The 25,372-nt window shown below is 39.4% G+C and overlaps 1 protein-coding gene and 1 pseudogene across 3 annotated transcripts in view; both read left to right on the top strand.

The window, feature by feature from the left end:
• HELLS (helicase, lymphoid specific) overlaps positions 1–3,254 on the top strand; it is a 32,103-nt gene extending 28,849 nt beyond the window's left edge. For both annotated transcript variants that reach the window (XM_020964124.2, XM_020964125.2), the window contains 3 exons: positions 307–403; positions 492–568; positions 2,660–3,254. In XM_020964124.2, the coding sequence (XP_020819783.2) occupies positions 307–403; positions 492–568; positions 2,660–2,754 (269 nt within the window). In that variant the 3' untranslated portion in view covers positions 2,755–3,254. The remainder of the gene's footprint in view (positions 1–306; positions 404–491; positions 569–2,659) is intronic.
• Positions 3,255–3,344: 90 nt separating this feature from the next.
• LOC110192772 (cytochrome P450 2C42-like) overlaps positions 3,345–25,372 on the top strand; it is a 29,536-nt pseudogene continuing 7,508 nt past the window's right edge. Inside the window, exons 1-3 of the transcript XR_013485236.1 lie at positions 3,345–9,760; positions 18,467–18,643; positions 22,568–22,755. The product of XR_013485236.1 is annotated as a cytochrome P450 2C42-like (transcript). The remainder of the gene's footprint in view (positions 9,761–18,466; positions 18,644–22,567; positions 22,756–25,372) is intronic.

Below are 25,372 nucleotides of genomic sequence, written 5' to 3'. Positions count from 1 at the left end.
TATTGACATTTCGTTCCATTGCTAGTCAGGTAATTTGGCCAGTATATTCATGTTCATTGATATACTGTGTAGCCTGGCCAAAATTTTTATTTTAAGCTGTTTGTAAGACTATTGGCCTTTTTTTGTAAGCAGTGATACATAAATTGTCTTTAAAGAAATTAGATCTTTTTAGTGTTTTTTTTATAAACTCTTGGACATTCTGTAAATTTAGGCAACATTCTTTGTTTCTATTTCCACTATTTTAATTTAACTCGGAAAAGTTTTAATGGTGACATTTTTGTTATATTTCCTTCTAAATGTTTTTAGATCATTTCAAAGGTGGTAAATCTGGATTAAGTCAATCTAAGACCTTCTTGGATCCTCAGGAATTGATGGAATTATTGAAATCCAGAGACTATGAAAGGTAAGATTTTCTTTTTTCAACTTCAATTTAAAAAACCTTTAAAATTACATTTTTTTGTAAGTAATTATGCACTTATTTTTCTCTGTAGGGAAGTAAAAGGATCAAGGGAGAAAGTTATCAGTGATAAAGATTTAGAATTGTTGCTGGATCGGAGTGACCTAATTGGTAAGTTTTTTTATGTTTCAGTGATTTTCACTGGCAAAACCAGTTCCCTTAAGTGGAAAAGATGATTTGAGAACAGTAGCTGCTATTTCTTCTCCTGCACTCTTGAATAATAATGCAATTTTAAATCTGAAAGGAAATGTAGAAATTCTCTAGCTCATCCCCCTCATTTGGCATGACACTGAGGCTATTGAGATTTAAGTGATAATCCAAAAAGTCCTGTTTAGTCAGCAACTGCCCTAGGATTCGTGATCTTCAGTGTAGTATAACATGAAAATATAAAAAAAGTTACTTCTCATCTTCTTTGCAGTTGGCTTGATCAGTTTACACTGAGTAGCTAATCTTTTTCATCCCTGTATATTTTTTGTTATAGTTGGGGTTGTAGTTTACTCTCTGATAAGCCTAAGCCTTGAAAGGAAGTTCTGTGCATCCGTAGCAGGTTTTAACATAACCATTGAACAGAATACATTGTGTGCTCATAGTTTGGCAGTCTTTTGTACTCTCTTAGAGATGGGATCTAATTCCATCCCTTAGTTATAAACAGAGGATGAGCTAGTGTGTTGGATATAAGTTTTCTACTTCTGACCTTATTTGCCACTCATCTACACACTTTTGCTTTATCACTTTCACTCTAACTTAGGGATAATTGGAAGTGAAAGCAAGGTAATGTTCCCAAAGGGAATGATGCTGTGCTTTCTCTTCCTCTGCTGATCGTTTATTAGGTTAGCGGTAGTGTTGCAGCCTAGACATCAAGTGGCACTATAACATAATCCTGTCTTATTCATGCTCCTTTTTTTTAAAGCACCTACCTGATAAACACCAAGCACAATATAGTCCTAATCTCAAAGAGCTTAACCATGAAAATTGATCTAGTGATGATGAAGACTTTATATTAGAGGAAATTTCCTAAATCACTTACGGACAAGTGTGTATCTGCTTAATTGGGAATTGAGATGCTCAAAAGGGAAATGGTAACTTGTTTAATCAAAATGCAGATATTTTGGAGAGTAAACTGCCTTTAGTTGTCTAATTGGAATTATTAAACAGGAATGATTGTTGTTTCTTTAATGCCCCTCTTATGTACTGAACTTAAGCTGGTCCTCAGATAATAGTTCATCATCTGTTTCATATGCAGAGCTTTGCCAGTTTAGTCTTCGCTGACTTCAAGAATGTAGGGGTACCTCCATGCCTTAATGAGGTATCATAGCATTATATGCATGTAATATGATACATCAGTTCAAAAATCTATTTCTAAATTTATTTCAGTACTTGATTTTAATGATTGCCATAATTGAAAGATACCTCAAATGTCTATGTTATGCAGAGATTTTTCTTGAAATGTATGCAGTAAATTTCCATTTTTCCCTGGAGGATGGGGACAGTGGGTGGAAGAGGGATAATCTCTTGAAATCAGGTCCTATTCCAGGAGGAGAAAAGAGTATACAAAAAGGACAGTTGACTCTGGTAGGCTCTGGATTTTCATAGTGTTGAATGAATGGCTTTCATTTATTTTGGGTTTGATAGGTTGAGGGGTAGGGGTCTTGAAAAAGTAGGGTTGTGAATCTAAAAGTTCGTTGCTTTGTGCTACTTAAGATCCAAGCCTACTGGTAGTAGCATGCACTGTCTTTTACTTTTACTTTACCTCTTTCTATAAGCTACTATACCTGTTTTTCTCAGATTCCTTGCTGCAACTCCTCACATCCCTTTTTGATCTCTTCTGGGGTTGGAGAAAAGAAATGCCCCTCTGCTTCAGAGGAGAGAGAATAGGGGCTAAACTTGTGTAATAACTAAATGCTTTTGTTGCTTTTATCCATTCTGGGAAATGAGAAAAGAATGATCAGTATGAGTCCAGGCAGTCCCTTACTTTGCTTGTGAACACACGTGACTTCCTGCAGTATTCCCAACTTGCAAATACCATGGAAATTTAAGTTAAATAAGACTGTTAAACTGATAAGCAGTTTTATTATAGAATATTAGCAGTTGTCAGTAGAATACAAATCCATTTAAAAGCATGATAATAATTGTACTATGAATATCTTCTCATTTAGAAAATAACTTTTAAAAAAAGTACTAATTTTTATATTTCTTTTATAGATCAAATGAATGCCTCTGTGCCAGTTAAAGAGAAGGTGGGAATTTTCAAGGTTTTAGAAAATTCTGAAGATTCAGGTGCTGATTGTATGTTCTGAATTGGGTTGTAAAGAATGGCCTCAAAACAGGTCTTTATTCACTTGAAGTGATTTACTGTTGGTTTGGAAATCAGGTTAATATATCCACTTTTTAGTTTTCAGTTGTGTGTAACAGACTACATATGTAACAGGTGCAATCCCATATTTAATGGGTGGTAGCTTTCTCAGCTTTAACAAGAACAAAAGAAACATGTTAGATTCTGATTTTCCTATAACTTTTGAGTTCTAGTAGTGTTCTTGATAAAGGCCATTGGATACTTAAACACTGCCAGATTTATACAGTCTTCCTGTGGAAGTTTTTGCATGTCTTTCTGCATTCCCCCTTTGACCTCCCCCCAGAATACAGTTTACAGATAATTTTGCTTCAGTTATGGAGTTGGGGATAGGATGAGAAGGGGGAAATTGGGAATATGGTTTATTTTGTTTTGTAAGAAAAATTGTGTAATTTTAGTGTTCATTGCTACAAGATGTTTTTGCCAAATAAATGTTCATTCTTGTAAGATGACTGAATTAAGTTCTTTTCTCAAAGGAAGTATAGGCCATATGAAGTATAATTTCTTGTAATTGTGATTTTGTATTCAAATTCTCTGACTAAGGAAGAGAATACTGATACTGTTGAAAGGTGAGAACATGCCTTGAGAATGTAGAATCAAGTATTATTTTTGTAGTTAATTATGTTTTACTTCAAAACATTTTTATTTGGGGCAGCTAGGTGGCACAGTGGATAGAGCACTGGCCCTAGAGTCAGGAGGACCTGAGTTCAAATCCAGCCTGAGACACTTAACACATACTAGCTGTGTGACTTTAGGGAAGTCACTTAACCCCATCATTGCGTAGCCAAAGAAACAAAAAAAAACATTTTTATTCACATTTTTTGTTTTTCTATAGCCCTCATTTCTGAATGTCAGTTCCACTGGAGGTATCAAAACACATATAGCCCACAACACTCCTGAGTACATCCTAAACTAGATTGAAATATAATAGGGAAATATTTAACAACAGAAATAAAAATACAATAAAATAGTGTTATATTTTAAAACTCAAGTCTATATGTGGCCTTCAGTATTCATAATGACATGTATAATTTAGTGGCTCCTATTTCTATTTGAATGCACAGTTCTACATTCTCTTCATGTGTCCTCGTTCCTCCTCACACCTCCCCCTCAACAATCCCCACACCACACCCCCACACCATACACCCGCACTGACTCTGCAGACAAGGGAGGGAAGTATGTTTTCTCATCTCTTCCGAGAACAAGTTTGACTTGGTGGTCATAATTATGTAGCATTTGGTTCAGGGTGTGTTTCCATTTTCGTGGTTGTCGTCATGAATAGTTTTCTTGGTTCTGCTTAATTTATTCTGCATTAATTGTCATAAATGTGGCCAGGTTTCTTTGAATTCTTCATAAAGAAGAGACTATTAGTAAGTTTTTACAATAGATGACTTTTACTCAGTAGAGAACAGGATCCAATAGAAGGTTTGAAGCTTTGGGACAGTAGTACACATTAAAAATAAACAGTCAGCTAGGTGGTGCGGTGGATCAAGCCTTGGAGTCGGGAGGACCCAAGTTCAAATGTGGCCTGAGACACTTGATACTTACGAGCTGTGTGATCCTGGGCAAGTCACTAATTCGTAAGTGAATGTTCATTAATGTTTACACATACTGAATTGGAAATTTTATATTTATAGATTTTAAAATGCACGATCTTATTATATCTAAGATTAAGAACATAATGTTCCTTTAGAATGATGATGATGATGATGATAACTAACATTTATGTAGTGCTACTTATGTGCCTGGCTCAGGGCCTATACATATAAGAAAAAGAAAGTGCCTACTATCAAGGACCTTGCAATCAAATGAAGGAAAACATCCCATCAAAAGAGACTTTTTTAAAAGGGCTGGAATGGGGTAGGGTACCTGATGAGGAGGGTATGATAGTGATGGAGTGGATTCCAAAGAGGCAGCTTCCTGCTACACTTGTTTATATGTTTCTTATTTTCCCGATGGAAACATACTGTACTTGCTTTCATTTTTTTGATTTCAGCTAAATACTCATCAAATTTTTATGCAGGAAAATGGATTTTGAGTAATAGAAATGTCTTGCAGTGATTTATAAATATCAGTCACAATGCGAAGAATTGAAGTAAATCTTAGAAGCAGTCTTTATACACACTGGAGGAATAAACCACAGATTTTTGAGCATTCTTGCATGAGTTAAGATTTGTACTTAACCTGTTCACTAGTTTTAGAAGAAAATCATGGAGAAGGAAGAAGAGAACTTAGTAGAACTTAGAATATGTATTGTGCATTTCAGCTCCTTTACTTTTTACTGCTTATGAGGAAAAATTGTAACAGATTTTTAAAATGGCTTATAAAGTGTAAAGCTTATATCGTTACTTTGTTGTTAGATTTTCCAAAAGCTTTTTGGCATCTAGTCAATAATTAATAACATAATAACAGTCCAAACTCTTGCAGTTACTGGACAGACTTAACATTTTTCATCTATGCACGAATCTACATGAGAAGATATTAAAAAAATTTTAGACCTGGATATCTTTTTCATTTTCCCCCCATTTTATTGTATTAAGAAATGATATGCACTTTGTCAAAAAGCAGTGCTTGCATCTTGGCAGTTACATGTGGCTTCTAGTAAAATAACCAATCAGTAGCTCAACATAAATGGTTCTTCACCAAGACAATACACAAAGATCGGGTTTCTAAGAGTAACACTGCAAATGTGCCATGTAGCCACTCCTTACTTGTCTAGCAGCTTAGTAAAATTTGAGTGTTAGTCTTATTTCCCTCCACATACTCTGTAATCTATACATGTCCTCCAAGATTCTGCCCTGGACCTTCTTGATCTGTTTCACTTGGTTATTTCATCAGCTTCCTGTGGATTGACATCTCTAGGCAGATGATTCCTAAATTCAAGTCCAGTGCTGATCTTTCTCCCCCAACTTCTTCCCCTCTCCCTAACTTCCCTGTTACTGTCAAGGAAACTGTTTTACCAGTACATAGATTTCCAACCTAGACATCATATTCTTCCACGTTCGGTTTAACCCTATGACCAATCTGTTGCCAAGTGCTTTTGATTGTATCTCTACAATAGCTCTCAGAGACCCTTTCTCTCCTCTGATATTGCTGCCACTCTAGTATAATCACTCATCACCTCATGCCTTGTCTAATACAGTTGCTTTCTGGTTGGTCTTCCTGCCTCAAGGTGAAGGTGGGAATAAGCATTTTTGATAGTGCCTTACTATGTGCCAGGTGCGGTGCTAAGTGCTTTACGAATAGTTCAGTTGGTCCTCATAACAACCCTATAGGTAGGTTCTTTAATCCCTATTTTACAGTTGAGACTGAGGCAAATAGAGGTTAAGTGACTTGCCCAGAGTTACAGCTAATGTGTCTGAGATCAGATTTGAATTCAGATCTTCCCTGACTCCAAGCCCATCCGTTGTTGCCAATCCATACAGCTGTCAGAGTGATCTTTCCACAGCACAGGGCTTACCATATCACTCCCCCCACCCCCCTTCCTTACTCCAAGGGCTTCCTATCACATCCAAGGTCAAATATAAAATCCTCTTTGGCTTTCAAAGGACTTTATAATCTGATCCCACCCCCAATTCCACTTTACCAGTCAATACCCTATCATATAATCTAATCCAGTGACACTGGCCTTTCTCATTCTTGAATAAGACACTCTGTCAACTAACTCAGTATTCCCATGCCTAGAATTCTCTCCCTCCTTATCTCTACTTGGCTTCCCTAGCTTCCTTCACGTCTCAGTATCACCCTTCATAAGAAGCCTTTCCTGGTCCCCCTTAGTACTAGTTTCTTTTTCCCTAGAATAACAATATTGAGTATGGGGGTTGGATAGATAAAATTCTAGCCTAAAACTCCTTATCTGAGAAGAGCAGTGGCCAGCCTTATGACCCCAATCTCCTGCTTCCGTCCTAGTAGGTATGGAAAAGGTGGGCAGAGGAGACCAGAAATAACCTAGTTACATCTAATGAGCCACATTTAGACAAACCAATGTGAGTAACAGTTCTCAAACCTTGAGGTCACTCCTTTCCTCAATGAGTTGCTGTCTCCAGTTGTCCTGATCTATATCTTGCCAGTGGACCCAGAATGACTCCGGAGGAGAAAGTCAGGCTGGTGACCTTGCCCAGATTCCCTCACTTAAATCTGCTTCACTTGCAAGTCATGGCATTCCCTCCATGATGTCATGGTCCTCAAGAATGTAGGACAATGATGTGTCAACAAAGTTTTTTAAGTTACAAAAGTGGCCTCATTTTTGGAACAGAATAAGGAAAACTTTCAGTAGAGTGGTAGCTTACTATGTCATACACTGTGAAAGTCCTAGTATCATTGGTTTTGCTTAGTGTTTGTTAAAAGTATTGAGTGTAAGGCAAGGCGAGGCCATATTGGGAAATACCTGTGTTATGTAAGGAGCATAATGAATCAATAAAACTTGTATAACAACTTTAATGGCTCCTGATACTTTAAAATACACTACTGTAGAACAAGGTAGAGTTCTCTTCATCTTATTGGCAGGCCAAAGTCCACTGAAAGCTTACTTAGGATACTGAGGAATTATTAGCTGATTGATCTCAAATTTGCAGTCCTTCCCAGCTTTCTTAGCAGTAAGGAAGTGTCAGCGGATCCATCTGTGGTCATTGCTCTTGGCTTACTGCTCTGTATCTCATCTGCTTCTCATTTTATCATGGAAAAAGGGCTTTGGAAGAGGAAAACTTCCACCTGGTCCTGTTCCTCTTCCTATTATTGGCGGTATACTACAGGTGGACCTTAAGAATATCCCAGAATCTTTTTGCAAGGTAAGTAAGCATCTCTGTCTTCTGTTGGTTTCATTCATTCCTGACTCTAGCAGCAGTTTGTTTTGGGAGACTGTCTTCAAGCAGCTTGTCCTAATGAGTGAAGCATGTTTTCCGTGCCATATTTTGATTCACTGTAGTGGCCATCAGGGTCCACTGCTTCAGCGGTAGCTGGGTGCTATCAATTTCCTGTAGATCTGGATGAAATCCATTGTTCAAGAAGTGCCCTCCTCTGCTATTACTGCTCATCATGGCACCTCAAAGTTGTAGGAGAAAATGCCATCAGTCCCACTTAAAATGTTTGTTGCCCACCATAGAAAGAAAGAGGGTGTTTAATGTGCCTGATTATTTCTGTTGCCTGAGGAATGAGTAGGTCCTGCAAACAGGTGGGAACCTGCAGGCTTTGTTGGATCAGAGTGGAGAATGTTTTCCTTGCACATTCCTTCACAGGAGCATTCATGCAGCATCTGTGTGCTGCCTCAGTCCTTGCATGTAATCTTAAGTTCATCTGATTGAAAGTAACCCTGGACTCAAGAGGAACTAGCAAGTTCTAAACTGAGACCTGTAGATTTTAAAGCCTTTGAAATGTAGCCTGGAGTAGTAGAAAAGCCTGGGTTGAAGTCCAGATTCTGATTATTACTACCTTCGTGCCTCGGGCAAGTCATGATGACCTCTCTGGACCTCGGTTTCCTAGGTCTGTAGGAGGATATGATATGTAAATGTCCTATCTGCCTCCCAGAGTTGTGAGAAAATATTAAGTGAGGTTAACATGTGGAAACAAAAATATGTTCTCATTTTGACTGGTAGATGGCTAAGCCGATATTTTTTTATCAAATCCTTCCTAGATATACCCTGATCTTTGGGGTCTCAGTGTCCTCTTCTAAAAATTATGATTGGTATAAAAGAGGAGTTTTTAATCTTGGGATCATGAACTGCCAGTGGGTCTGTAGATTTATTTCAGAGGTTCTGAGAGCTTAGATGGGAAAAATTACTTCTTTATTTTATCCTAATATAAGTGGTTTCCTGTGTAATCCTATGTATTTTATTTTAAAATCATTCAGAGGAGTACATAGGCTTTTCCAGACTATTAAAAGAGTCCGTGACAAAAAAAAAAAAGGTAAGATCCTCCGGTTTAAATGATCTCTAAAGTCAGTTCTAGATGTATGTCCATGATCCAATGATACTAGTTTGTAGGATTTCTACTGGAATGAGGACCCTTTTCTGCTCCAGGATTTCACTGGCAGCATTATCCTTATTTCCCAAGTCTACTATTGTCAAAGCTTTACATGAATAATAATAATAATAATGATAATCATAGCATTTATATAGTAATTTAGAGTTGCCAAATGTTTTACAAATATTATCTTATTATTCTCTGAAGAACCCTTAGAAATACATGTTATTATTATCCTCATTTTACAGATGAGGAAACTGAGGCAGACAGAGGTTAAGTGACTTGCCTGGGGTCGCATAGCTATTAGGTATCTGAAATTGGATTTTGAGAAAGGTCTTATTGATTACAGCACCAGTGCTGTATCCACAGGAAGGTTGGGTATACTGCACCGAGTCATAAACTGTGCCTCATTAGCCAGCCTTCCGGCTGCTAGCCCAAGGCACACAGTAAAAGTTTTTTGAGCTATCTGTGGCTTGTGTTGGGTACATGGGTTGCATCATCCTCTCTGTAATAAATGTCAGAAATGTTTTGAAGGAGCTGGTAATGGTTTGAGAACTTCTCCAATAAGGACAGCAGTTGCAATCCAATGGGCAGCTAGGTGGAGCAGTGATAGAGCACTGGCCCTGGAAACAGGAGGACCAAAGTTCAAATCCAGCCACAGGCACATAACACTCACTAGCTATGTGACTCTGGGCAAGTCTCTTAACCACAAATGCGTCACACAAAACAAAACAAAAAAACACAAAGCAAAAAACCCCCCAATAGTTATCCAAGCTGTTTATCACCCGATTCAGTGATGACCCACTCACTACTGCCCACATCTCTTTTCACAGCTAGCAAAAGATATGGCCCAGTGTTCACTCTATAATTTGGTGTTGAGCGTATTGTCGTGTTACATGGGTACAAGGCGGTGAAAGAAGCTCTGATTGATCATGGGAACAAGTTTGCTGACAGAGCACATATCCCACTTTTTGAATTCATTAACAATGGATTTGGTAAGTTTCTGCTTGGTGTAGAAGAAGAAGAGAAAGACAAGAATAGTGAAAATAGTTTTCTGAGAAATTGGTAGAAATAAACCCACTTTTGAACCAAACCTCCCAAAGCAGTGACAAGTTGGGGAGGATGTAATGAGTGGTATGGAAGCCATTTGTCTTTTCTTTTGGGCAGCAGCTTCATAGATTCATGTTTTATGTTGTAGCTAGTTAAAGTAGGAAGAAAAGACTAAGGGAAAAATAAAAAGACAGATAAAGACAGAGACCCAGTGAGAGAGACAGAGACAGAGAGACGGAGAGAGAAAGAAAAAGGAAAGAAAGAAAAGAGAAAGAAAGGAAAGAAGAAAAAGAGGAAAGAAGAAAGAGAGAGGGAAAGAAAGGAAGGAAGAAAAGCAGAGAGAAAGAATAAGAAAGAAGGAACCAAAGGAAGAGAATGATTGTGGGATAGATGAGTCCTGGAGAGAGAAGGGAGATCTCCTTCTCCCATCTATCTAGCCTTTACAGTTTGCTGTAATCATTCACCCTTCAGTTGTGATTTTTACTTTTCAAAATCCATTACTCTAGTTTATTTTCCAGTTGGTTGGAATTTTGCTGTTCAGAGATGCAGTGCTCATCAGTCTAGCACCTACATTAGTGTCTTCCTACTGGACAATGACCACAACTTTATGTAGCTTGGGATTCCTAGGAACATGTTTTCCTGCAATCTGACCAGTGTCTTCTCCTTTTTCTCTATGAATGTGTCAGAAGAGACTTTGTCAAGGCATTGCCTAGATCTAGTAGTCTGATAATAGTGTTTAAAAAAAGAAATCAGATTAGGCTAGGAAGACTTAGTCTTGATGAACCCATGCTGACTCTTAGTGACTACCCTTTCTAGGTGTGCAAAAATCAACATCTCCTAAGAGTAGCAAGAAAGTGAATGACTGACACAAGACCCCACACTGTGTAGAACATGGAGACTTTTGTCTTGCCGTGTACCTCTTGTTGGGCATAGCAGAAAAGGGTTAGTGGCAGTCAATAGATGTACAAGGTTAGAAAATTTGCCACAAAAGTGGTGAAGTGAAGCTGGTGGTCAGGGATTTGCTACTTTCCACAGGTACACAGGTAAATCAAAATTATTTCAGTCTGCAAGGATAATTATCGTCCAAAATATTGAGCCTTTGAAGACCAAGGAAGGCATGGTGTAGCCAATGTGGATCAGAATCCACATGAAGGAAAGTATATTTTATGAAATAATCCTAAAAATTAGTAATTTGACTACTTCTGGAATAGGTCACCTTGCTTAGCCTACTAGAGGTAAAAATAGAACACTTATAGTAGGGACATTTGAGTAAATCAAAGTAGAAATTAATGAGTGAATGAATGAACAACAGTAACAACAAGAGCTAACAAATGTGGTCCCTACTATGTGCCAGGCACTGTGCTAAGTGTTTTGTAAGTATTATCTCATTTAATCTTTGCAGCCACTGCAGTAGGTGGGTGCTATTATTACTCTTCATTTTACAGGTGAGGAAATTGAAGCAAAAAAAGGCTAAGTGACTAGTTTAGCTAGTAAGTATCTAAGGCTACATTTGAACTCAAATCTTTTAACTGCAGGCCCAGTGTTCTATCCTTTGTGTCACCTAGCTGCTGTGGTGATTAGACAGTAGTTTATCTGAAAGAAAAGATCTGGGAAATCTTAATGGACTGTAGGCTTGACACAAAACAGCAGCACAACATGGCAGCCCAGGGAGGTCAGCAATTGCTTCCTGCAAAAGGTGGGATTTGAACTGAGCATTAAAGGAGACCAAAGAAACTAGGAGGAAGCATAGCATTAAAGCCATGGGGAGAGAGAAAAGGGAAGATGAGTGCCAGTGCAAAGGTACAGAAATGCCAAATGGAGGGCCTTGTGAGAGGAATATAGAGTTTGTAGAAGGGAGTAAGATGGAGGAAGACTGGCATCTTATCATGTGCCAAGCACTGGGTTAGGTATCCGGAGATGCAAAGACAAAAGTGACTATAGTCAGTGACCTTGAGGAGATTACAGTTGGATGAGGTGGGGAAGAGACAACATGTATATTTACATATATATATGGATTGATAGACATATATTAATACTCTCTATTTATTTAGATAGACATATACACCCATATTATACACACAGGCACACAGACATAATGGGTATAAGTTGAGGGCACCAGCATCTGTGGAGGTCAGCTAAGGACTGATTGTACAAGGAGGCACTAGACCTGAGCTGAGGATTCTGGGAGACTGAGGCAAGGATAGGGTACAAAACCAGGGAGGAACGCCATGTATGAGAAACAGCAAAAAGCCCAGTTCATCATAGTATGCTTGGAGGGTAATATTGTGCAGTGAGGTTGAAAGGGTAGGTTGGGGCCAGGTTGTGAAAGCCTTTAAAACCCTACAGAGAAGTTTATGTATTTGATTCTGAAAATAGGACAGAACCAGAGTTTGTTGAGTAGGAGAATGATATGTTCAGCTTATCACTTTAGGAAAATCACTTTGATTGTTGTCTTTCGTGCTGGAAGAGCACCAAAGTGATATCACTATATCAGGGTCAAGGTATAGTGTGTCTGACTGTGGCTGATCAGTCCATTCACTCTGGTAGCTAGGTGAGGGCTGAATTGGAGCAGGAAATTGCAGTATTCCAGGTAAAATAGTGATGAAGGCGTGGAGTAGAGCAGTGGATCCATGGATGAAGAGAAGGGAACAGTTGTGAAAGCTGATATAGTGGCAGCTAGGTGGCACAGTGGATAGAGCACTGGCCCTGGAGTTAGAAGGACCTGATTTCAATTCTGGCCTTAGACACTTGACACTTGCTAGTTATATGACCCTGGACAAGTCAATCAACCCTCATTGCCTCACCAAAAAAAAAAAAAGCTGATGTAGAGATAGGAATGATTAGGCAACTGATTAGATGTGAGGGTGAGGGAAGAGTTAGGAATCAAGGATCCCACTGAGACTGCAAACCTGAGTGACTGGAAGGTGGTGGTTCCCTCAGCAGAAATAGGGAAACATAGAAGGGGCAGATTGGGTGAGGAAGACAGTGAATTCAATGTTGGATGTAATGAGTTTGACATGTCTGTAGAAAGTAAAGAAACAGGAGCAATAAGGGTAGTGTTTATCCTGTTATTTTCCTTTGATTTCATGATCTGGGGTGGAAAGAATCCAGGATTTTGGTCAGGATTCCCGAGTCCTAGGATTAGTCTTAGACTTCACCATTCCTGACTTTAGGTGAGTCACTTAATCTTTCTCAGATTCTTCGTGTGTAAAATGAGAGGAGAGGACTGGACAATTTCTAAGATCCCTTGACTGTAACAGGCTATGATTCAGTAAAATTAGATACAGAACAATGGCAAAAGGTTAAATTTTCCCAAGCCTTTTCTTCAGCTCTTCACCTGCATTGAAGGGGAGTTGCTTTTCTTCCTTCCTTTTTTTATTTTTCAGTTTTTTTGGAAAAGATTCTGAAGCAGAGCAGGAGCAACTTTAGCAGCAGAGTTAGTTTTGTTATGAGATCAAGAGTGTGTGTTAGTGAATGCAGTTTGTGAGGTTGATCTCAATGAAAGAGAGGAAGCACTTTGCTGGGTATCTTTTTTGCAACAGATCTTTTGAAGTCTCATGGTATTAGTTTCTATTTTTTCCAAGATATTTAATGAAACCAACATAAATTGAATTCCATTTCAAGGAATATCAGTCACTTTCTTATTCCAGAGTCCCTGTATGAAGGATCTTGGAACAGAAGTTGAGGAATTTGATCCTGATAAAGGTCCCATGGAAATAATATTACAGGCGAAAGTATAGTTCCCAATATAAGGGTAGTTAAGTGAAGTCTTCATCCTATGTCTGGAATCAGAGGGTGATATCTAAAGGTAGGAAGGTGTGATATATTCAGAGAAAGAAGGATATGCCATGTATCTATCATGTGTGTACCATAAAGGTATGGGTACACCTTTCCCAGTGCTCAAATTAACCACAATTCTTTGTATAATTGTTATATTTTGTTTTGACTCAACAATCATTTACCCATAAATAACAATCCTATGTAGTATTGTTTCAGACTTGGGAGAAAAAAGAAAGCTAAGGAAAGTCACATGATGTAAGGATTGCTTTTGAGCTTATGTAGCTTTGTATTCTTATTGAGTATACCTCTTATTGTTCAGTCATTTCAGTCATGTCTGACTCTCTGTGATGCAATGTGGGATTTTCTTGGCAAAGATACTGGAGTGGTTTGCTGTGTTCTTCTCCAGATCATTTTACAGATGAGGAATTGAGGCAAACGGGTTAAGTGACTTGCCCCGTGTCACATAAATAGTGTCTGAGGCTGAATTTGAACTCATGAAGGTGAATCTTCATGACTCCAGGGCTGGTACTCTTTCCGCTTCACCACCTAGTAACCCACAAAAAGAGAAGACACAGAGACTCACTCTTTGATCCCTGTATGAAGTAGGAAGATTAGGACTTCACAAATAAGGACATCATAATCCTTTAGGTTCCTTCGGTAAAAAGACACAGAGATATAAACTAACTTACTCTACAACCATTCAGTTTTTCAAAAATATGTCTTTATCCTGGCCTCCCTCTTTGTGCCGCTTCATTACCAGGAGGGGGATGTGGATGTAGGGCCACCTGATGTATTTGTGACTGTGATGAAGGAAAATGATATGTGGGATGGGACAGGAAACTGTATTGATGGAGGAGAAAGTACACTGACACCTCCCCCACTTCATTTTATTCTCCTAGAACAAGGAGTGCATGTTGCATGCCCTTGGGCATGGACTTTTTGAAATGGGCTTTCAAAAACTTTGGAGAGGGGGGCGCGGCTAGGTGACACAATGGATAGAGCACAGGCCCTGAGGACATGAGTTCAAATCTGGCCTCAGACACTTGACACTTACTAGCTGTGTGACCCTGGGCAAGTCACTTAACCGCATTGCCCAGCCCCTGAAAAACAAAACCAAAAAAAAATGACTTTGGAGTGTAAGGCTTCTCTTCTTCCTGCTCCCCTTTATGGGTCTTATCGTAAGCAATGGAGAGAGATGGAAGCAACTGTGCCAATTCTCTCTCATGACCCTGAAGAATTTTGGGATGGGGAAGAAGAGCATTGAAGAGCAAGTCCAAGAAGTGGCAAAGCATCTTGTGGAGGAGTTAAAAAAATCAAAAGGTTGGTGTTTTTTCACTTTGTTACCACTGACCGTACAAAAATCCATCCTATCTCTCATAACTCATGAAGACTGAGGTTGGTGCAAGGAATTTATTGTAGTCTGAAACCACCATATTTGCACTTTTGGGCCCATCCTGGGGCTATGCTCCTGGCTGTGTAGAAGCCCTGAAGGGTCAGGACAGCGAAGAGAAGATATGAGAGGCAGTGCAGCTCTGCTATTGAGTTCGTGCTAATCTTGTGAGGAGGCAGTGTAGTAAGCAACATTTAGGGAGATGACTTTACATGTTTTTATTCCTTTTCATATGGGGCATAGCTCACAAGCACCTACCAGCACCCGTTCTGTTACCACTGGTGAACAATTCCAGGGGAAGAAGGCATTGCTTTAGGATCATTTGGGGGAATCCCGGGATTTTCTTGATATTTTGGTGACTAGCAGAAGGAATGGAAGCAGGGCTGAGAATATTGCTAGGAAGTCAATGAGCTGACTCAACAGCATCTCTTGGAAGCTCTTACCTTTCATGCTTCCTTCTCCTCCCCCATGTAAGCTATCTAGCAGAGGAGTTGTCATCCTTCTATGGAATCTGAAACGTATGGGGGGCACAGGGCACTGGAGGAGGGCATGAATGGAAATGCTGATGCCATAAATTCAATGGGATAATTACTTTTTAAACCATAAAAGACAAAACCTATGTGTACCCTCTGTGTGTGTGTGTGTGTGTTTTGGGTGTCAGGAACTGGGCAGTAGTAGGGTACTGTCAGACGTTGCTCATAATTAGCTATATGTGCTCTCCTGCTCCAGAATATTTCACCAGAAGTAATATAGGAATAGACTGAGAACAGCATTACTCCACCACATTGGAATCTGGGGCTTTTGCCACTCCTCTGTGTAGATATTTTCTCCCCCATTATAATGTAAGCTCTCTGAGAGCAGGAGTTGATTCACCTTTGTCTGTGTACCCCTGGTGCTTAGCACAGAGCTTTGTAAGAGCTTAGTGACAACTGGTGGATTGGTTGATTGATACTCTCTTCTCCCTCGCCTCTATCATGCTGTTTTCCACTGGTTCTCTTCGTGGCTGATTTTTGCTTCTCTATATTCTTAAAAAAAATTTTTTTAAGGCAATTGTGGTTAAGTGACTTGCCCAGGGTCGCACAGCTAGTAAGTGTCAAGTGTTTGGTCTGAGGCCAGATTTGAACTAAGGTCCTCCCTACTCCAACGCTGGTTCTCTATCCACTGCGCCATCTAGCTGCCCCTCTCTGTATTCTTTTGCTGGATCATTATCCACTTTAAATCCCCTAAGTGTGAATATCTCCAAGACTCTGTCCTTGGGCCTCTTTAATATAACCACCACCTTGACCACCATCTGCCCTCTGACCCTGATGGATACAGCCCAGGACCTCCAAACCCAAGAGCCTGGGGAACAGCAATACTTTCACTGCAATGTCCACAGCCTCTCCCTTGTGGAGATGCAGCCTTGCAATTTCTCCCATAGATGCTCAGCCACATATATTGAAAAATATTAACAAAATGAATGCAAAGTAGTTTAGGGAACAGGAACACCTGAATGATCCAGGCTGGTCAGACCACCCCCACCTTGATGATCATCTCCCCTCTTACTCTGATGGAGACAGCCCAGGCCCTTGAGCCCTAGACTTTGGGAATAACAGTGTCCTCTCCTCCTCCCAAATCAGTTCTAGGCTGGTCTGTGTAGTTCTCACAGAGAGGATAAATAATTGTGGAGAAGGGGCCCATCTTTCTTATTACCACTAGCAACAACTGATGACCAGCTACCACCAATAGGTAGATAAGTATAAGGGCCATAGGGGTGACAGCAATGTCTGGACCGTTGTTTCTAGTCCAGCCCTCACAGCTCTCATCTGGGAAGCATCTGCGGTGGAGAAGGGGCTGGCCATCACCACCAGTTGCCAGCCAATTGCCAGCCAATTGCTATTCATAAAGGAGATAGGCCAGCCTGGCTTAAGCAGTGGGGCATCCAGAGAGAGACAAGAGGCAATGTATGCCAGTCAAGGCAACCTAGCATCACCACCTTGCCATCAACAGTCCTTAGACAGCCCAGGACCCTGAACGTAAGAGCATTTGGAATAACAAGGCTCCCAGTTCAGTGCCTGAAACCTCCATGCTGGGATTACTGTTTGAAATAAAATGAAATATAATTGGGGCAGTTAGGTGGCACAGTGGATAGAGCAGTGGCCCTGAAGTTAAGAGGACTTGAGTTCAAATCCGGCCTTTGACCAAACACCTGACACTTACTAGCTGTGTGACCCTGGGCAAGTCATTTAACCCCAATTGCCTTAAAATTAAAATATATATATATATAATTTAAAGGGAGACATGAAGAAGTCTGAAAGCAAAAGCTAGTTAGGGTGAGGTGATGAATAGGGAGTTAGCAATAGGAAGTGATGTGGTTTGGTAGGAAGAGTACTGTATTTGGGGCCAGGAGAGAATTTGGATCGAATTCCACTTCCTTATCCTTCGTAATTGTGGCATAAAACAGCTAAATTTTTTGAGCTTCAGCAACCTCATCTATAGAATGGGAATTATGATGTTTGCACTTAGTATTTTTATATGGGTCAAACCAGATGCTTCATAAAGGGTGGTTTATTTTCCACCTGGCTGTACCAAATAAATGTCAGCTGGAATACAAACTAGAGAGGAAAGGAGGACAGTCAGGTCCTACCTAAAGGCAGACAAACCGTCCTTTTGATCACAGTTGCAGTATTCTCCATTAGGACTACCATGTGACCCCCACCTTCATCCTTAGGTATGCTCCTTGCAATATAATCTGCTCTATCATTTTCCAGAAACATGTTGAATATAAAGAACAGAAATTTCTATAATGAAACTTTTAAATGAAAACATCAAGATCTTAAGTTCCCAGTGGAATCAGGTGAGGCCAGTGTCATCTCCTTTTTGAGCTCAGTATATATATTTTCTGTAACTTCAAAGAAACCTCTGCAAAGAGCTAGGTAGAGTTCATCATGCATTCCTTTGGGATGTATAACAGTGTCACACTGGGATCCTTTCCCATCTTCTTCTTCATTGACAGGGAATAAAGACAGAGAAGGTCACCTCTGTGTGTTCTGATTTGAGGGACATTATAAGGCCCCTGACTGGAGTAGCTCACTCACTGGTCACAGGGACTGAATATTAAAATTCAGGTTACTAGAGAGAAGCTGACTTTTCCCTTGAGCACCGGAGTTTGGATCAGGTTAGCAGATGAGTTAGCTGTCTCAGTGGAAGATTGCAGGCAGAGCTCTTAGAAGACCTCAAAATGAGAAGGGATGAGAACTTTTCTGTAGGAAGTAAGAATTGAGAGTGAAGGCCAAGGTAGTTTCAGGCAACCAAGGGCAGAATACTGATTTTTAGAGGGTTTGCATAGGAGATGATGAGAAAAGTCACTAAAATAGTGACAGTAGTGCAAAGGGCATATGTCCCACCCTTATTTAGCCCTCTTCTCAACGTGATCCAAGTGCTAGCGTAGAGAAGTATTTTCTCTTTCTAATAAAGTATGATATAAAATTCTTCTTTTTAGGTGTACAATTCTTTTCCGTCCCTAGTACATTATCTCCCTGGAGCTCATCACAAAGTAATTAAAAATGTTTGCTGACTACATGAATTTATTTTGGAAGAAGTGAAGGAGCAGCAAAGGACACTGGACCCCAGCAACCCTTGGGACTTGATTGACTGTTTCCTGATGAAAATGGAGCAGGTAGAGTGTGAGCAGGAGGTCTGAATCTCAGTTCTTGTAGGTGAAATGGCTTATGTATTAGAGGCTGACACTCATTCACACACATAGAGCAGTAAATAATCATGTACCAATCCTAGTGTGCTCAGAGCATACTGTGGGGCTAACAGAAGAATGAGAAGGTAGGGTCCTAGCCCTAATGGAATTTCTAACCCAACAGACAGAAGGAAACACATGTAAGGACAAGAGAATAATTATCAGGAATGTGTAAGGAAAGCCAAAATAGATTACGAATTGAACATTTAATAAGTGATGAAGGAATTTGGAATTAGTAAGAAACATATTTGGGGAGGGTTAACATAAGACTTCCTTCTGGAAGAGTTAGGTTTTGATCTGAGCCTTGAAGGAGGTCCTAGAGGTAGGCAGTGAGGACTGGGCAAGACATTTATGGACTCTACAAAGATAGTGGGGTATAGAGAACTTTAATCTGAGCAGCCTGATTGGAATGGAGGGGCTGTTGAGGTAAGTACTTGGGGTGAGAATGGTGGGTTTTATGGTCAAGATAGTGTAGTTAGAGGCTCCTCATTTTACATCCCTCCACAGAGAACAAAGAGCAAAACCAAAGGGGAGAAGAATCATTAAAAAATGACATAAAGAAAAAATCAGCCAAATTAGGAACAAAACTAGAACAATTTCATATGCTTATGAAATTCATGTGGCATAAATGAATGTACTAGAAATATGGGAGAAGGTGAAAGAGCTGATGGACATCCTGAAATTGATTAATGACCCACTTATAGCAATGAAGTGTAATCTGAAGTCACCACTCACGGTTTTCTTACCAGACCAATCAGAAAAGAACATTAATTTAAAGCAAAACACATTTAATTTAGCAATGTGGCAACAGAACTGACCAGGTAAATCCTTCCCTTCCTTCATCATCCAGTGCATGTAAGAGTATATTCTCCCACAGATTCCTACTCCTTTGGTGGATGAGGGAAGTACCAGAGCAAGAGATTTTTAAAAGTATTACATACAGTAGTCTCTTGTAATGCTCTCTGTTTTTCTATGTTAAAAATCTCAGAAATGCCATATCCTTTTTTCCCCTCTCATCACCCACATGGTTGTATGGAGTAGACCATAGTTGACTTGAACTTGAATTATGTCCTCTACCACCTGCCTGCTTTTCCTATGTTTTTACCTTTCTTATCTTAGGTCCATTGAGTATTTGTTCTGTATTCAATTTCTGACCTCAGTGGTGACTTTTCCTCAATACCAACATCAACATCTCATGGTCAGGGGGAAAGTACTTAGCATCTCAATTTCTCATGAGTAAAATGACAATAATAATGCGCTACCTACATCACAGTATTTTGATGAGGATAAAATGGGATAATATACTTGGATTCTTTTTATATTAATATATATGTATGTAAGTTAATCATTTTTTCCTTCCTCATTTGCTAAACTAATAAATCCTGTTTATCTCATTAAACTCATATATTTATGATTTATTAGCTTAGTAAATCAGGAGGCAAATACAATAGCTCATATTTACACAGTGCCTGTGTATTTGTTGCTTGGTCATTTCAGTTGAGTCCAATGCTTCATGACTCCATTTTGGGTTTTCTTGGCAAAGATACTGGAGTGGTTTTCCATTCCCTTCTTCAGCTCATTTTACAGATGAGGAAACTGAGGCAAACAGGGTTAAGTGACTTGTCCGGGGTCACACAGCCACTAAGTGTCTGAGGCCAGATTTGACTGCAGGAAGGTGAATCTTCCTGATTCTAGATCCAGCACTCAACCTGCTGCTTGTGTATATCCACAAATATGATTGCTATATACTATATAGATATAGATATTTTGGACAATAGCATGATACAGTACAGTTGTGTCAAACATGAATAGAAATGGATCCTGAAATACCTTGTATTAACTTAGAAAATCCACAAATCAATAATCTCTATGTTGTATTATGTCTGTATTTATTTTACTAAACTTTTCCCAATTAAATTTTAATCTGGAATGAGCCACACAGTTTTGTTGGTTGCTTGTGCACTGAGGGCTGAGCTTGCCTCCCCCCCCCCCCCGGCCCGATGTAGTGGATAAAAGAGCTGGGCTTAGAGCCAGGGAAAACTGAGTTCAAGTCCCCTCTCTGACACAAAATGTCTGTGTGATCCTGGGCAAGTCACCTAACCCTATAGTGCCCTAGGGCTCGGCAACTCTCTCGAGACGTTAAGTTTTTCAGAGAAAGTTCAGATTTGCATTGGCAAGACAGTAGTTTTTCACTTGGAAATTTCCCTGTGCCCATGAAATTGCAGGTCGTGTCTCTCTCTTTCTCTTTCTCTCTCTCTCTGTCTCTGTCTATGTCTCTCTCTTTCTCTCTCCCTTTTTCTCTGTGTCTTGCTTCTCTTTGTCTGTCTACCATATGTAATATCTGCAAGGGCCATACTGCCTTGATAATTGCCAGCTTCTTGTTCCACTTTGGATTTTGTTGCTCAAATTTAATTTATTTATTGGATCATAGATTTAGAACTGCAAGGGATCTTGAAGGTCATTGAATCCAATCCTCTCATTTTAAAGAGGAGCAAACTGAAACATAAAAAGGTTAAATGATTTGCCTAAGGTCAAGATCAGAGCTGTTGGTGGGTTAGGGGCAGCTATGAGTCACAGTGAATAGAGCACTAGCCCTGAAGTCAGGAGGATGTGAGTTCGAATCTGGCCTCAGAAACTTACTAGCTGTGTGACCCTGGCCAAGTCATTTAACTCTGCTTGCCTCCCCCCCCCAAAAAAAAATATCAACTGAGATTTAAACCAAGGTCCTCTGCCTCCAAATCCATTATGCTTTCCATGGTGCCCTACTGCCTCCCTTATCTTTCAATTAATCATACAAAATTATTCCTAGGAAAAGCAACAACCACAATCTGAATTTACCATTGAAAACTTGGTCTCTACTGCAGCTGATCTATTTGCAGCAGGAATAGAGACAACCAGCACCACCCTGAGATATGGACTCATATTCAGGCACCACTACTCTGATCATCTCAGCTCACAAATGAGGATTGTATTCCTTCTAGGAGTCGTATTTTAGGAGGATGTTGAAGAGGTGGAGGCGACTCAAGGGAGGGCAACCAGAATAGTAAGAATAACAAGTCCAAGCCATGTGAGGATAGGTTAAAGGATTCTCCTGAAACACCCTGAGATAACAGGTGGGATTACAGGCTGATAATACACGTCCATAATTTAGTCAGCATGAGAGGGTTCATGATCCTTTTGAGAATTTCCTTGGAAACTTTTCTGTTGTCATTTTAATATATTTAAGTCATTATAGGATCTAGTTTACTTATTCCTCCTCCTCCTCTACTACCTCCATATTGCTTAGTTAAGTGCTATGTAATTGTTAGTTTTCCTTAGATATAGGCATAGAGATAGTGATAAGAATAGAGACTATAGCCCAGTGATAGAACTGGGAGGAACTGAATGATTGAGAGGCACTAGTTCCTGATAGCTTCTTGGTCCTGCCTGACCATAGGAGGAGGTGGTGGTGCCTCTGGATTCCTGTCACTCATACAGCCACCCAGGGAAATACCTTGGGCCTATGGTTGGTCACATTGAGTTCTGGAACAGGTCCAGACTGAGACCCCTCGTCATTTCCTTAACCAAGTGCTGCTTGGCCTGTATTTTTTTAAGAACAACTTGAGCCAGTCCTGAGGGCATGGGGCCTCAAGGGATACAGCAGGCTTAAGAATTTTAACCCATTTATCTATCTATTGTCTGTCTATCTGTTATCTATCTATCTATCTATCTATCTATCTATCTATCTATCAGAATGTAAGGGTCAAGTGCATTATTTACCAATGTAGTTCTTGGGGAAAAATTAGAGAAAATATGAGAGAAGGTAGTTTTTGTTCCTACTTTTAAGATCAATTTTCATTCATATTGTGACAGGAAAACTTCATGAAGAAATTGATCATGTCATTGGCCGAGATTGAAGACCCTGCATGGAGGACAGAAAAAAGATGACTTTCACCAATGCTGTGATACATGAGATACAGTGATACATTGACCTCCTTCCCAATAACCTGCCCCATGCAGTGTCAGAAGATGTTCAGTTTAGACAATATCTTATCCCCAAGGTCAGAAGTGTTTCTCACTATATAACATGAGATTTTCTTCTCTTTCCCATTGAATTATAGAATCTTAGAGTTAGAAGGAACTTCAGGCTAACCCACATCCCTGAAAAGTAATCACAGAATTTCAGAATTTGAAGGGAGTTCAGTGGTCATATTGTCCATCCCCAGTCTGAAAAAGAATTCCATCTACAGTATGCTCACCTTGTGGTCATTCAATCTTTGCTTATACAGTCTTTCAATGAGGTGGAACCACTTTTTGTTGTAATATTCCATTCTAATCTTGGACAGCCCTAATTCGAGGGAATTTTTTTTCTTACATGAAGCCTAAGTTTGCAATTTTATAACTTTAATCTATTGCTCTTGGTGTTGTCTCTTGGAACAGAACAGAACAAAGTTACTCTCTCTTTCTAGTAAAAGTCAGTAAAACAATTGAAATCAGCTATTATGTCTCCAGTTCTACTATGTCCTCTTTTTTCTTGTCTAAATATCCCAATTTCCTTTAACCTATCCTCACATGGCTTGGACTTGTTATTCTTACTATCCTGGTTGCCCTCCCTTGAGTCGCCTCCAGCTCTTCAACATCCTCCTAAAATATGACTCCTAGAAGGAATACAATTCTCATTTGTGAGCTGAGATGATCAGAGTAGTGGTGCCTACTTCCAAGCTGCCTTTGAACCTTCAACAATTATCATTTGTATATGGTCAGTCAATCCGTTTTAAATCCATCTAATTGTATAATAGTCTAACCTGTATATTTCCATCATTTTCAGAGGAAGAACATGAAAATCTTTATCAAATGCTTTGCTAAAATCTAAGGAAACACTATGTACAGCATTCTCCTGATCTACCAGTTTATTAACACCCTCAAAAAAAGGAAATAATGACGATTCCACTCCAGATCTTTGTGACTACTACCCCCTTATCTAGAGTCATTTTCCTTATTCCTTCCTTATCTAGATTAATGTTCTCCTTAGAAATGTATTTTAGACTCTTGAGTTCAAATTGAAGTGTACTTTCTTCACTTGATTTTTCTTGCACAGGTGTCTAGATGCTCCCTTATTTTCTCCTTACTTCTTTGATGTATTCAATCTCTATTAGCCATATTTATTTATTCTATCCTTTTTATTTAAAAGATCATGCCCTTGGTTAAAAAAAAAAGACCAGAAGCAAAAGAAAAATTGAGAAGTTCCGTGTCTTCTCTTGTCACTTGTCATCCTCATCCTATAAACCTCTGAGTTGTGGGGTTATCCTTTCTTTAATTCTCCTCTTTTACACAATATAGTTTTAAAAACTCCTTCTTGTTGCCCTTTGTTTACCGTACCAGCCTCTGTTCATTCTGGGCTTTACCACTTTTATCATCCTTATGGAATTGTGTCATGCTTCTTTTACTCATCCTTTTTTTTGAAAAATCTAAGTTGGTTGGTGAGTTCCCTGTAATAATAATAACTGTTGTTTATAAAGTACTTTGAGGTTTGCTTTACATAGATGATCTTATTTAATCTTTACAACTACTCTGTGGGAGTAGATGCTATTATTATCCCCATTTTACAGGTAAGGAAACTAAGTCGTAGAGAGAGCACCTGTCTTTTCTAGGGTCATGCAGCTAATAAGTGTGTGTCAGGATTTGTACTAAGGTTTTCCTGACTTCAGATCTAGCAGTCACTTCAGTGCACCACCTGGCTACCTTATCCTCTTCTCAGAATTGTTTTCATTTGTGTTTTCTCAAACCAACTCTTGTCTTTCTTGGTGATAATAACAATAGCTAGCTTTAAGGTTTGTGAAGCAGTTACGAATGTCATATCTTTTCATTCTCATAACAACCCTGACATGTAGGCACTATTTTTCTCATTTTACGTATCAGGGAACTGAGTCTGAGAGAGGGTAAGTGAATTGGCCAGGGTCAAACAGCAATGAAGTATTTGGAGTTGGAGCAGGTCTGTCTGACTTTATCCATTAGGCCACTTAGTTGCCTTTGTTATAAACTCTAAGATGGACTGGTCACTTCCCCAAAATTCTCATCATTCCCATCCATAGGTGTGTACCGAAAGTGTGCCAAGTGTGGTAGCATATTCTTCAACACAGCATGATCCCTTCAGAGGAAGAATGTTGTGCCACAGGGGTTCTACACATCCGTATTCACATCTATGTTATTCAAGTTCCTCTCATATGGTAAGAATTGTGTTAATAAAAGAATTTCCCTGTTTTTATTCCACTGTAATTCCACAATGAAATTGTCATTAATAAAAGTCAAGAAATGATGAGTTGCTCTGTTTTTGAGAGAAAGGAATCTCGAAGATCCAGATGAATAATTGAAGTTTTCCATCACTGCTGTATTATGTCTAACCACCAGGGTTTATAATCTGTCTTCTGTATTCCTTGTCTATTTCTTCTTTCTGTCCATGTGGTCTGTGGAATACTCTCGTGATAATGTCACATGTTGCCTCCATTTCTCTTTATCTAGATGCTTCTCATCACTCTTCTTTCCTCTGCTTCCTAAATAGCCTAACATGAGTGTATTTTCTTAATATATACTATCCCACCCTCTTTCCTGTCCTATTTCTTTTAAACAAGATATATTCTTTCCAGAACTTCAGTCTTGTTAAGCATCTCATCATGCCAA

The sequence above is a fragment of the Phascolarctos cinereus genome, unplaced genomic scaffold, assembly GCF_003287225.1.
Source record: "Phascolarctos cinereus isolate Bilbo 61053 unplaced genomic scaffold, phaCin_HiC Scaffold_3;HRSCAF=262, whole genome shotgun sequence".
Lineage (NCBI taxonomy): Eukaryota > Metazoa > Chordata > Mammalia > Diprotodontia > Phascolarctidae > Phascolarctos > Phascolarctos cinereus.
Note: the sequence above shows the minus strand (reverse complement) of the source record. Positions and strands in the feature narration are given on the sequence as shown.